Genomic DNA, 15,310 nt, shown 5'->3' on the forward strand with positions numbered 1-15,310 from the left:
GTATAGTAAAGACTTATATTTTTAGAAAAAAAATGTTTTGAATAAATAGTGTTCTTTTAACTTTTATATATAGATATATATGCATATAAAGTATTAATTTCATCAACTGTTGGCAGAACTATTTACAGTGAAGTCATGAAGAGCAAATGTCATTAATATGGTAAAATAAAAGGTGATAAATATGACAAACTTACACAATGACATATTTTAACCTTAGATTTCGATCTGGCATATTGTAAGTTGTCACAAACACATAAGCAGTCATCATTGGGCATTTTACCATTTATTTTTGTATGTGTGTTTTCCAGATTTCAGATTGTGACTGAATGTATTGCTTCTCTTCACATGCTGACCCATGTACACAATAAGTCCTGCTGGCGGGGAGGGAGAGCGCAGCATGGATCTTGTAGCGCTCTCTATGTTATTATCATGATCAGTGCTGATTGCTGATTGTTATGGTGTTTGCACCTCTTTTCTGTTCAGCCCATGCTGTGTGTTTGGGCAGTGCTGATTGTGTTGATGCTAAAACCCCCTCCTCTTGTCTTTCTAATGGAGGAGAGGCCTGAACACAGCAGATGAGAGGAGAGGTAGGACCACACCAGACAATCAAGACCATGGGAGAGGTAGAAAAAAAGAGAAAAAGTCAAGTCAAGTCAAAAAAAAGAGGCTCAATTTCCTTTCTCACCTTAAAACACATGGAGAGAGGGATGTTTGGAAAGATAATACGGCAGCATCTTATTCTTCGAGCGTGTGAGTGGCAGTGTGGAGATTTGCTTATTTTTTATTTTTTTATTTCCAGATCAGACACCAAATGGATTCTTTTATCGGCGGCTTGTTTTAATCAACACTAACAAAAGAAAAGACGACGGAGAGAGTTTGACCCGCCGTGTTTTGGGGGACAAGCTCTTTCTGTGGTCATTTTGTCCTTGATTTTGTTCTTTTATTTGTTTTGCTGTTTTAATCTCAGCCAAGTCAATAATATTCTTTGTTGTCTGAAAATGGTGTGTCGGGGAAAAAAAAAGGTCTCCCTCTTTTGTTGAAATTACCTGCCTGTGACTTCTCTCTCCTCAGGACTCGGGGATGAAGTAATCATTAAATGTTATTTTCTGCCCGCAATTACTTTCCGTTGCATTGGGTCAAACACAGCATGGATAGAGAGGAGAGTGAAGTGGGCTGGAGAGGCGGTGTGCGAGCGAGGAAAAGAGGAAGTAGACTTGAAGAAGTTTAATATATCTGGGCAATCAGTGACATACACGACCGTTCAAAAATGTGATGTTTTAATGTTTTGAAAGAAGTCTTAAATGCTTACCAAGGCTGCATTTATTTGATCAAAATGTACTGCAAAACAGTAGTACTGTGAAATATTATTACCATTTAAAATAGCACTTATCTATTGAAATATATTTAAATAAAATTAAATTTATGCATTTAGCAGATGCTTTTATCCAAAGCAACTTACAATGCATTCAGGCTATCAATTTTTACCTATCATGTGTTCCCGGGGAATCGAACCCCCAACCTTGCGCTAGCTTACTTGCAAACGCAACGCTCTACCAGTTGAGCTACAGGAACACTAAAATTATTACACTATAGCTACATGAACTATTATATTTAAATTATAATTTTCAACATCGTTACTCCATTCATCTGTGTCACATGATCTTTCAGAAATCATTCTTATATGCTATTAATAGGACAGTTTCCCCCCCTGAAATGACCAAAGACTTACACCAACACTCAAGCTGCTACTGCAAATGACCAGATTAGAAATATGATAACAATTTTTATTTAAAAATGAACTTAAGTATATTCACATTACAATAAATGCACATCTAAAGTTGCACATATATAAAAGAGCTCAAATTTACAAAACATGTAGAAACATTTCAAATTAATTTACCTTTTTTTTTTCATCCAAGCATAATATATTTCATTGTATGGACACAGACAGCTATAGGTCACACTTTAAAAATGCTGTATGTACACTGAAACCATGTGTGCTCTTTACAAAAAAAAAAAATTACTACCTTATATTCCAGCCATTTTTGCTATTAGTTTAAACCAAGTGGTCCCGAGGTGATTTTTAGTGGATGGATGAAGTCAGTTCCCCTTAAGTTCACACGGGTGTCCTACAGCACAGTCTATTTATCACAGAAACATTCCACTAAAGTTTGACAACCATAAAGAGTCCAAATCATTCTTGTCTTACACCTATTATAGAGTTTCAAAAGCTTCTAACTCAGACAAAAGCACATTTTTAGAGCACTGGTAGATTGGTAGAGTGTGACGAATCGCTGTACTGGAGAGGCTGTTTGTAAAGCCCTTATATGGAGATGGTTTGTGCTTGTATTATGCTAATTATCATATTCATGCACACGCTCACTCATTTTATCACTGTTAGAACGAAAGTAACACATTTATGCATGCATGCACCTGGAATATTTTTGCACATAAGAACATTTATGTGCAGTGATTAGTGAATGAGGCCTGTTGTGACTGCTAGAAATGCAAGGCCAACTTTTCTCATTGCTGCACTGTGAAATATGCACCTTGATTAAAAATGTGTTGAGGTGCCGTCAGTCGACTCCGCCCTTTTGGGAGGACAGGCATATTTTATACCAGTTAGCTTGTGAAACATAGCACATCCTTGTACTGCCACAGCGGTTTCCATTTCATAAGGATTGAGTCAATGAGATCTGGTTTGAAAAGCTAAATAAAAATTTGTTTAAGTCAATTAAATAAATGCACATTATTTGGTAATGATTTATAAGACTTGATTCATCTGTGGCCTATCAGAACTATATAATCACTGTGAATGCAGTGTGTAAACAAACTTAGTAATTGTCTAATTAAATAGAAAAATGTCTCGTCAGTAACACAGACAGGTCAGTGTTGTTGTTCTGAATGTATCTGTATGAGAGCACTCTCGTGTTGTAAGCAGTGTCTGTGGTGCAGGTGTGAAAGAAGATAAACAAGTAGCAAATTGAGAAGATACAAGTCTGAACATTTGCCAGGCTTAAAGCGCATGCTTTTCTTTGTAAAATGCTCTTTTTCATGAGGAGAAATCATCTGTGCCAGATTTTTATTCAAATACAGGAAACAGCACATGTGTTGCCCTGAAGTTTTTTTTTTTTTTTTTTTTTTTTTTTTACTGCCGACTAACAGATGGCGGGATGTGTACTTTATGTATTCAGGGGGCCATTATTCAAAAAACACCCCGTTATGTGCTGGACCCCAGAGCAATCGTGAATTACAACTTTCCCCTGAAACTGTCATGCTGTTTGTCAATCGGTCATTTAATCTCAGCAAGGGCATTCTTCATCATAGACGATATATAGATTTCCACAACACTCTATATATATATTTTTTTATTTTTTTATTCATTCGAGTCAATAATTATACTAAATTAGTAAAGATATTAGTAAAGAAACTAATTGCATATGCTGATTTATCAATCAAATTAATCACACATATGAATATTTGCTAAGAAAGAGAATTTGAGTAGATGGGTTTGTTTCTAATTTAGCTTTACTTCACTTACTCACCAATGGATCCTCTGCAGTGAATGGGTGCCGTCAGAATGAGAGTCCAAAAAGCTAATAAAAACATCACAATAATCCACAATATTTTAGTCCATCATTAATATCTTGTGCTTGATGGTGCTTAATCTGTGCATATTTCTATATATTCTTGGTATATTTATTTAAGGACCAATTTTGGCAGAAATTGTTAGTTTTTATAAAGTACATATTAATGCCTTATTCTTCATGACCATATTTTAAATTCCTCAATCCTAAACTTAACAACTGTATTATTAACTATTAATTAGCAGGAAATTGGGAGTTTATTGAGGCAAAAGTTATAGTTAATAGCAAGAATTGAATGTTAAAATAAAGTGTGACCATATTTTCATATATGATTGTGCATAGTCTACTAGTTTCTTAATTCAATACATTTGTAAATTAAATCCATTATAACATGTTACAAAGTCATCATTAAGATTCATTTAAAGGGTAACCTTTAGTTGCAGAAAGTAGGACTCGTGAAGATGCTGAAAAGCTCCCGTAAGTGTATAAAATATGCTGTCTGGCTCCACAGAGCCCGGAATTTCCTTAACATATTGCAGTTGCTGGAGTGTTGCATGCCCCTGGCCTCCAGTTGTAATTTATTTGTGCGATGCATATCACAGTTTACATCCCACTGTACATTTGTACATTTGGGACTTCATGAATATATAATAGCTAAGAGCAGCATGAAATCATACGGCTCTCCTCTGCAAAAGTAAAAGTGTAAATCACTCATAAGCAGCGATGAAATACGAGAGTGGTGCTGGAGTGGAGCTGGTGATGAAATGCATCTAGCCTGCAGTAAGTGGCCTTTCCCTGATTCATGAGAATGAAAAGTGGGCCTCTTATTTCACCTGATGGTTGTGTCCAGCAGTTGAGTGAAAAATGGCATCTTTCCCCTTGTGAAACACCCATGGGGTTAAATAGCTCCATTATTATTAATGACCATCCATTTGCCAATCTAGATGCAGAGTCAGAGTCGGTGTGTAATGAAATGATAAAGTCCATGTAATTACAAACTCAATTATTATCTTTCAAATTTCATTTTGTTTGACAGCCTGGGATTTGTTTGAAGCTTGTGCCCTTTGTTTAATCTGTATTGCATGCATGTACAGAAGGGTCCAGAGGACTGTGACCATATTGAAAACTTGGCATTTAAAATCTAACTGAAGAAGGAAGCAAACAGGAGATTTTAGAATTAAAAAAAAAAAAAAAATCTTGAGAAATATTTTAAATTGAGTAGTATTTTTAGTTCACAAATGAGATAAATCAGCTCAGTTTGTGACACTGAATATATTACCTCCATCACAGACAGTGAGATGTTCTTTTTGAAGCACAGATGCTCATTGGATCTCAGTTACAAGTATTTTAAAACTATAGTTCAAAATGATCTTGAATTCAAAGCAAGTACTTATTTGGTTAGTTAGTGATTTTTGTTTGTTTAGTTTGTTTTGTTTTGTCTAAACTGATGACATGAGTGAACGTGTATTTTTTTTTTTTTTTTTTTTTTTATCTATCTATCCATCCATCCATCCCAAAAACAACTGTCATGAATGAAAGTGTTCAATCTAACCTCTCTAATGTGACATCTTAAAATTAATGTTATTCTTCAGTTTTTAACACTTTCTAACTAATGTGTAATGGGGGGGGGGACAATTTTTTTACATACAGTATGCACGCACACAAACAGAGAGCTTTCCAAGACTAAAAAGTTGAAATAGAGTAACGTTTTTTTTCCTTCATTCATTTCATTTAGTTTAGTTTTTATTTGCAAGAAAGTTTAGCTATCCTTAAGGTTGCCAGCTGAAGAAAATATAATCATATCCTTAATTTATTTTGGATATTTTCTCTTGTCATGCTCTTCTCCTGTCCCAAGGGTTCTAACCGTGCTCATATGAAGTGCACCAATTAAATACATGTAAAATTTCCATACATGGCTGAAAAGATACTAAACTTTGATCAAATATGCCACAGTGTTCCCCCTTGGTGGGTTATGTTTTGGCTCAGTGAACTTCGTGAAGACTCATTACTTGATCATTTGCATATTAGGAAAAAAAAAGCACAACCCTAAATTTTTGCCATGGTCTCTCGTGAAACTTTTATTTGTGCACTGAATCCCCTATCACAGTTTTTCAAATAAAATTATATGTCATTCAATAAAATACAAGGCTGAATTGTCTCATGTAACATAAAGCTCCCTGCTCCATGCATAAATGTGCTGTAGGTGGTACAGAGCCTGTTTTTCTTAAGCTCTACAGTCAACCAGATAATGTTTAGTCAGGAGAGAAAGAGAGCGGGGAGAGATGATGTTCTGTATTTATGCAATTAGCCTTCTAATTGGTAGTAATGGGTTTGCACATGCTAACATAATGACTTGAGTAATCATCTCTGTGGCGTCCTTGATGTACATCCCATCAAGATATATTCAGGTCGTGCTGCTTTGCTTAACAGCCCTGTCACAAATTGTCATCCGTGTTTATTGTCTTACTTCAGCATGTCTGTGTGCTACGAGCACCGTTTCATCGCACTTCCTGACCAGGACGATCCCATACTGTCAGATAGCTTGTCTATGTAAATGTCACTATAGTCCAGACACATGTAAGTTCATTTTATATGTTAAAAGATGTTGATTTTCTTTCCACAACAGCATTTATCATCGTATATTGTAGACAGTGAGATGTCTTATTTAACAAATTCAACAACAATTCCTTTTCAGTTTTCACTCTCTATTATGCTAATAGGTTTTGAAAGGATTGACACTCTTTTCTTTTGTTTTAGTTTGGGAAATTAAACTCAGGTTTTGAAATGTATGTTAATTTTTTTATTGTTTATATATATATATACCGTATATTAGACTTTTGGATTCCATTGAACGTGCATCCTTTTTCAACACACGCACATACACATGAAGATGTTTTTGGAAAAAGCCTTGTTTTTTGTTTTGTTTTGTAAACAGTACAGCTGTCTTCAAAGGGCTATTTCAATGAAAAAATCAACATTCTGTCACCATTTGCTTCAAGTTGTTCCAAACCTGTCTGAGATTCTTTTATCTGTTGAACATAATATAACATATTTTAATATTTGGTTCCAAAATAAAAATACTATGGAAGTCTATAGGGACCAGGACCTCTATAGTCTCCAACATTCTTTGACATCATCTTTTGTGTTCAGCAGAAGAAAGAAATTTGTGGAGATTTAGAGCAATTTTAGCGTGAGTAAATGATGATTCATTCATAGGTGGGTGAACTATCCCTTTAAGGATTGAAACGCTTTTCTTTTGTTTTAGTTTGGAAAATAAAGCTCAGGTTTTGGAACAAAAGACGAGACCTATGTAGTTTGTCATAGGGGAGCAATCCAATTACCAATCTCTGACGACAGCATTAGACAATGTTTGCAGGGGAAGATTGAAAATATCTTCAAGCATTCGCACCGCTGTAATTACAAGTGTGAATCAGCCCGGGACTTCAATCAATAACCACTGGCCATTTTGCGAAATGTTTCAATCTGCAGACAATTTGCTTTAAATGCGAGCCATTATTAGAAGCCATATTACTCTCAGAGTAAATAGGCTTGGCATTTTTAAGCCTATGTTTTGCGATAATGTAAATATCATTACCTCACACAACATTCCATTTTTTTTTCTGCAAGAGGTGAAACTAACAATACCGTCTCTTACCCCCTTACACGAGGTTTTCCGACACATCTATATATGTGCCGACCGGAGCACGTGGGGTCTGATTCTTTTTTAAAAGCTCGACAGGAGAGTAGCGATTCCCCCTGAATACAAAAAGCACTTAAACAGCATCAGAGTGAGCCGCTGCCTCGGGCTGACGAAAGCATTCAGCGCTGTCACCCACATCAGTCAAGCAGTACTAGTCCCTGTAGAGGAGAAACTGATACGGACTACATCTTTGGAGCTGTTTAATGTGAAATATCACATGCAAAAAATAGTAGCTCTCCTGGCTGTTGACATAGCGCCACTGACAGTTCGTGCTGTGCCTCTGCATGCTGGAAAGCAGCGTGGCTTCAAAATACCTTTTACACATAATGTAATTGCGCACATACTCTCCACTGCTTGTGCTGATTGGCTTCATACCCACACACACACACACACACACACACACGGACCTGCTGTGCAAATGCACTAAAGGTGTCTCAAGCACTTCTCAGTGAATGTGTTAAGGCCAGACATGTGTCTGCCTGCGCGCATGAATCTGTCTAGCGTGGCGTGATGCGCTCGGCCCCTCAAAAGAACAATGGCTCTGAAAGACACCTCCAATTTCCAAAGCAGCTCTGGGGTGATTTACAGCAGCCTCCAAGAGCGACCTGGCCAGGACTCATTCTGCTTGCTCAGAGAGTGAGTGAGCAGCATCATTTTTCCTTAATGAAGTTAGTGACCCTCTGAAAGGTGACACGTTTATCGCTCCACTGATTTATGCACTGATGCTCTGAGGCAGACTATAGCAGAGTAAGACCGGGAGCATGTGGCCACATCTCTTTCACTCTATCCTCTCTTTCTGTTTATAGCTTTTATATTTGTGCTATTATGTCTAATTCTCCAGTATTAAGGCAAACTGGCATGTAGAACAAGAGCATACTATAGCTCTATTCCAAAATCTAATAAGCTGTCCGAAGTCCACAATACACAGTGGTTTTTATGCATATACAGTGCACATGGGGTAAATATTGTCTTTAGCACAGTACACATTCAACCCAATTTTTTCTCACCATGCATACTTTGTACATTCAGCTTGCATTTGCTCCTTGAATTGTGTATTTGGATTTATTAGTTCATCCAAAAGGTGGCAACACTGCCTGGTGTTTTTTATTCGAAAAAGACGTTGAATAGATGAAACAATCAGAAATCGTCTTACAATTTGGAGATGAGAGGGTGTATATCAATTATCATTGGAAAAAGTGCAGTTACTGACTTAGATCACGTGAGGCACCTCCGCCATACAATGGCCTCTTGTCTTTCTCCCAAAACATATCTATGGCAGCAGTGTTAGCATTAGCCATAACGTTAACATGAACCAGCTCTCTATCCTTCTTGTTTGCTGTCATCTTGAAAATTGCATCAGATAAAGCTTACAAACTGGATCTCTGCATTCCCGCAGATGATATATTCAAGTAGGAAGTGGTAAAATCTACCTGTAAACTCTAGTTTAATCATGTACAAAGCTCTCATGACTTCTGAAGAGAAATAGCACAGACATTTGATGAAAGAATGATCCTTACAAAAATAACTACAACTTAATACAAATAAAACCAAAAAACCATGGATAGTATAGTTAATCCATGGAAAGCACAAATTAACCATGGTCTTGCTACACTAACCATACTTTAACCATGATATTTGCAGTAAAACTGGTTATACAAATAGTAATCAGTGCGCCAAAATAACATGGTTTCTTTTTTGTAAGGAGAGTAGATTTTGACAGGCTGTGCATTGAGCTGTACTAATATGCTAAGATTTCATGTTAATACTAAAGTTGAAGTATATGTCCTTTATATACCTTTTATGTAAGCTTTTAACCATCATATTTAATTATTTGGAATGCTCTAGATAGGCACCAACTCTGTTTGAGTAAAGAAGTCTGGGTTGATTTCAATGGGGTTTTACATTAGCATGTTGCTAAGCTAATGGCATTATACTTAATAACCATGAAAATGCATAGCACAAACAAATGTTGAGTAAGGTAGTATTTTTTGATAACAAAGAACTGTTTTTATTGATGTTTTCCAGTATTGAATGAAGTTTAATTGGAACCAACATTTCTTGGATTTGTTCAAGTACAAACTATAAACCCATAGATATTTATATAGGTAGATCTCTCATTCGAGTGCTCCAGACATGCTAGCACATCCACCATCTTGGAACAGTCAACAATTCAGATTCTGCTTAATACTCACTTTAACAAACCAATCAATTTTCAACAACATTATGCAGCCTATATGGTTCTGAAAACCATAGGTATATGGCAGTCTTCTCTGATGATCAATAACATTTGTAAGAGTGTTCTCAAGTGTTCAATAACTTGTTTTGACAGTTCAAATATGGCGGATGGCTTACATGCAGTGGGCCATACCAGCTAATATATAATATTTATGTATGGATGTCTTCTGCACAGAAATTAAATCATGGTGCTAGCAATGGCAAGGCCATGGATTTGATTCCTAGGAAATGCATGAATTGATCTAACGTACAGAATGCAATGCAATTTACTTTGGGTAAATGTTTAAATATTTATTCTGTATTTCTGCAATTCAGAATATTTTGATGTCCCTCTCCATGATATTAAAATACTAAATATAAAAAAGCAATAACTATATTGGCTCCTGGTGGTAAAAATAAAAATAACCCAAGCATGTAATGCAAGGGAACCAGATGTAGTCCCTTTCAATTATATCTAACATCTTTACTTATGCAAATATTCTAAATTATTTCTAGAGGACAGCTTGGAGGGGGGACCAGCATGAACAAAGTGATGTTCAGACAGGGCTCTCCTGTTCCTGGCGGGTTAAGATATACATACGCCGCTGTAGGGCTCCAGCCTGCCTCCACAATCATTGTTTTACATTCTAATTATTAGAGTTGACAGCCTTTTTCTTGGCACATATCGCATGTGATGTCAGAGTAAGTTTAATGAGATTAGAAAGTTGGAGTCCTGTAGTTTACGGTTCTCTTTCCTTTGAGCAAATCACGTTCTGTTGCTCGCAGCTACTGTAGCACGTTTACTGTACGTGTCAGCTGCGCTAACAAGTAGGCAAAGGAGGAAGAATTGCTGCGTTTCCGTTTGATTTGTCTTAATTGACTTGATTTAAGTGGGAGACATCAGCAGAAGAAAGGTGTGCCATGGTGACTGCGATTAAAATAAACAACAGTTTTGGAACCATTCATTAATTCTTTAATATGTAAAAAGCCAATCTCAGACACAAACAACAGAGACTTTTTTTAAAGATTTAATTAAGCCACAGGGAATTCAGTGCATATTGTAGGTAAACACTTAGGACCATGGGAATACCATTTAAATTAAAAGAACTGGTGTTGTTTTTCTCATTACCAGATGAATTAAACATTTATCCCTGCCTTTCATTCCTCTCAGAAGCTGACATTTACAGGTCACCTTTTGAGAGTGCCAACTTTGTATTGTCTCCAAGTGCCTTAGCAATATGAGAAAGTATGATTTATTTTGTCTTCCGTGTTCACCTCTTGACTGAGCCTCCGCATTTGTCATTTCATCATCCACAGCTATTGAAGTGAACCTGCAGAAAGCTCTCGCCGAGGCCTCCGAGACCTGTACCCAGGAATGTCTGATCCTGGGTCATTCTGACAGCTGCTGGATGCCGCCAGCGCTGACCCAATTCCAGACGTCCGGCTCCGCCACTCTGCCCTCCTTTGGTTTTCAACAAAGCTGGGCGCGTGGGACCAAGGCAGATGGGCGTCACACCCTTGGCAGGTCAGTGCCCAAAGATGATCTGGACAAAGGGAGCAACCGGCCCCAATTCTACAACACACTTGAGAGACACTGCAGCAAGAAAGAGGATCCAATCAAGGTCATCCCTCTAGCCAGCTTTTCTGCCACGTCCAGCCCCCAGACGTCTGCGGGTGGAGGCTCTTCCGCCTTCCTGCACGAGCATCAGCTGTAGAAGCGAGGGTAGGCCTCAGAGTACTGCATAATGAGAGTGATTGAAATGGAAAAGCTGACGGGTTCTGATCGTTATTAGCATGTGTCAACCCTTTCCCGGCACGGCGTAAGGGGAAGTTAAAGCAAAGGACGCTAGCTTTCGATATCCTCTGTGAAACTGAAACATGTACAGTAGACAAATGGTAGATATAGACCAAAGTAGCTCCTCAAGTGAAAATAAGCATAACAAAAAAACACACAAAAAAAAAAAGTGGTGTGAAATGTATCTTAGTGGCAAATGAAATAAGCTTTACTGTTGATCAAAAGGGACAGGATTATAGCAAATTACTTTTAAGTCTGTGCTGCTGGAGGAAATCATTGCATTCGTTTACATGCTCGCTGATATTCCTATCTAGTTATGAAAAAAGTAAACGCCATGTTCTTGTTATTCAAAGAAAGTGTGTGCATATTCCGCACATTATCTGGTCTAATTTTAAATTCATATGAACATGTGTCTGCAGCTAGTGGTCTTGGCGAGTTTAATTGGCGCTCACTAACAGCAAAGCCGGTGGTTATTTCGTTGTGCTTTGCACATGAACGCAGACACGCTTGTAAACAAAACAATAAAAATTAGGCTCTGAGTTAAGAACCGCATTTCAGAATATTACAACACATGTAAGCATAGTCAATAAGGTTAAGTGTAATGTGTGAGCGCTGGGTGACCGCAGTATTTCTTTCGGCTCCGGCTTCGGTCTGTCGTTTTCCAGCTGAATTGCCACCTAAAGTCAGTTTTATTCTGCTGAAGAGATGTAGTTCCATGCCCCTGAATGTGCTGCTTACTCTGTCAAGACTACACATGCAGCTAAGCCTTTCTGCAAAAATTAGTAACTTTTATATATTAGGGGACTCTTTTCTTCTTAAACTTTGACGTTAGTTCTTTTCTCCCTGGTGAGCTCAGAGCCGTCCTCTGATGTTCAGCATGTTGGTAGTTTCCGTGCATCTGACACCCTTTCTCTGCCATTAAAAGAAACCCGCTTATTTTCAACATTATCTCATTAGCAGAGGCACAGACATGGCTAAAAAGGCATCCTTTGTTTTTTCGCACTTCCATATCAAGTATATATAAAATTTATGCACCGTAATAAGTGCTGTGCAACCAATTACAAGAATCTCCCAATAGTATAATTACTTTGATCAGTAATCACCGTAACTGCTATAGAAGCAGAACGCTGCTCTAGAATGGCATAATTGGCTACCTTTTGTATGTGTGTGTGCGTGTGCTTGTATGATGCGCACTTCTTTTTAAACTTGCGTAAAAAATTAAGCATTTGCGAGATTTATATACAATGATGTCAAAGAAACAGCCTTAAAATGTGTATTGTGTGGATGTAATGACTGCTAAGTGAAGTAGAAGTTTGCTTACAATCGTGTCATATTTTCGTCCAGTTTATTCAAACAGAGACATCAAGTAATCCCGCAAAGAGGCTGTGCGGGTTGAGAAATCAGCACAAATTTAATTCGCCAACACTTCTCCTTAGTACATACTGATGACACATAAATATTTGGGTCAGTGATCCAAAAAATTACTTCACTATAAAATAGTGTACGTGCCAGCACCGTAATGTGTGACAGCGAGACGTGTCGGAGTGTGTGTGTTGCTCTTTGATGCGAGAGAACTGACAATCACTCCAGCAGCTGTTCCCCCAACAACAGTTTAAGATCTGTCCAACACTCTTGATTAAGAGGAATAATTGCGGTGTGGTACTCTATTAAGGGAAGGAAGCAGTGGCTTGGCCTTTCGCTCAAGCTTTTGCACGTCTGCAAGCTGGGACGGTGTGAGAGTATCGAGTGTAAGGATAGTGACTCAACTCAAACTCTCCTAATCTATACAATAGATCAGAAACGCTCGAAAAACAAGGTCTGAAATACTAACATCAGCCGTAGTGTCTGCATTGCTTAACACTGCTTGAAAATCTCTGCTTCTGTTCATTCGTAACACAACAACAACCACCTAGTTACAAATAACTGAGAGATAAAAAAATTCCAATAATTAAAAACAATAGTTTTTGAAGATAAGGGCTGTAGAGGTTCACAATACATATGAAATATATTTCATATTTCTTTCAGGGCTGCATGGATTTAGAGGTTTTACATGCTTAAAGTCAACATGAAATCAAACATTACTTTCTTAATTCATGTCACGGGGGGTTCTGTGAGTGATTCATCTGTACACACTTTTATTTAAAGAAAAAAATTTGCATCTATGTTTTAATTAAATTTAATCTAATCACATGCCTCTCAATCAACTTACTTTAATTTGGCAGCGCCAGGCAATAATGATAAAAACATTAATATCTAGCCATTTCATGGTCCAATGCAGGGATGTGCAGCGAGTTCTGTTTTCTTTTGATTAAAAAAAAATTTCTTTATTAATAAATAAAAGCATTTTTTTTCTCATTTTGACACAATTACAGAAGATAAATGTGTTGCAAATGCTATTTCACGTTGACTTTAAAATGCTTAAAAATAAACATTTGCTGAAATCTGAAACAGCTATTTTTGAGTAGTGGAGCAATTCTATTAGTGCCAAAGGTCTATCGAGTAAAAAAGACAAACATTGTGTGGGAATGAATGAACATTTGTGATAAATGCATAAAAGGTCTCAATATGCATGGTTATTCTCCCCTCTAGCACTTTTGTACTTTTCTAAAAAGTTTGTTCCCTGATGTATCATGTAAGCAACCTTGATAATGAGGTGTTTCTTTTCTCTGATAGATACTCTGATAGATTTTTTTTTTACTTTTTTTTTTTTTTCAGGAAAATATTATGGCAGATCATCTCTGTAGTCAGGCATTTGCATGTGTTTCCAGTTGACCTCCGCTGGCTGATTGTGTTCTGTAGCAGTAAACCCTTGTTCTGACACGATTCAGTAGCTTGTGCTGTCGTACGGTCATCTCCTCAGGTTGTGTCATAGTTAGTATGAAGGACTAGAATGGCAACACACTTGGAGTGCCCAACACGACGTTACACAAATCAAATAAATTCTCATCTTTCCCGTACAAAAAAAAAAGAAAACAAGAAAAAAAAACGCAAAGTGTACATAGATATGCTTAGCAGTAACCCTGGAAAACAAATTTTAGCTTAATGTGTGTGTAAAGAAAAGGAAAAGTGGTTTATACTTACTGAAAATAGTTGATAAAAGACAAAAATCATGAAAAATGAGGACAATCTCTGTTGTAATGTATTCAAAACATATGCATACTGTATATTATTATATGTGTGCGCTTGAGTTTGTGTGTGTGCATGTATGTATACTGGCACAGCAGTGTCTGGATAATGTATGTACACACTATGTATCTTGTATAGAATCTGAAAAGAATATAAAACTGCTGATATATTACACCTGCTTGTAATTTAAACATCATTTGCTGTATTTCACAATTATTTCTTTCTTTAGAGGTGAGCTTTCATATGTGGCAGCAGTCAAGCAGTGGACACTGTTGAACAACTGAAGTATATCTTGATATCATACCCCTGTAAAATACTCCTAGAGGCTAAAAAAGAAGACATGCTCATTTACATTTGGTGTAATGTTTTTTCTCGTCTTGAATTTTTTTCTTGAACCATTAAATATTGTGTATCTTTAGACGCTCTGTTGTGTGTCCTATCATTTCGAAACACTTGAATCCTATTTTTCTCTTATGGACTCCAAAGCCTTGATAAAAAAGCAGGTGGTGGAGGAGAATACTAACAATACTAACAAGAAAGAAACATAGTTAGGACCGGCTTCCATTAGGGAAAGCAAGCAATATGCATACGAAACGTCTATTTGTGGAAAAGCAAGGCGGAGGGAACTCTTGATTAAGTCTGTCTGTACAGACAATAGCAGTTATACAGCTGTTAGAGGCATTGATTCAGTCGGAGGAAACACACCTGAGAGATTTTAGTTAGAAAGAGAAGAGGCCACCTAGGTGGACTAAAGAATAATTGGTAAGTCTGGGCATATAACCACCATTATGTGCTCTGCAAATGTGCCAGGACTGCAGCTTTGGACCAGGCCCAAGACGGAGTTGGGAGCAAGAAAGGAGCCTTAAAAAGAAAATGAATAAAGATTAT

General features: G+C 37.2%; 1 protein-coding gene across 3 annotated transcripts in view; it reads left to right on the plus strand.

The window, feature by feature from the left end:
- The window catches only part of LOC113114240 (protocadherin-11 X-linked), a 179,363-nt gene extending 164,523 nt beyond the window's left edge, over positions 1-14,840 (plus strand). For all 3 annotated transcript variants that reach the window (XM_026281097.1, XM_026281098.1, XM_026281099.1), the window contains one exon: positions 10,819-14,840. In XM_026281097.1, coding sequence (XP_026136882.1) covers positions 10,819-11,216 — 398 coding nt within the window. In that variant the 3' untranslated portion in view covers positions 11,217-14,840. The remainder of the gene's footprint in view (positions 1-10,818) is intronic.
- The last annotated feature ends 470 nt before the right edge of the window (positions 14,841-15,310 follow it).

The sequence above is a fragment of the Carassius auratus genome, chromosome 14 (genome assembly GCF_003368295.1).
Source record: "Carassius auratus strain Wakin chromosome 14, ASM336829v1, whole genome shotgun sequence".
Lineage (NCBI taxonomy): Eukaryota > Metazoa > Chordata > Actinopteri > Cypriniformes > Cyprinidae > Carassius > Carassius auratus.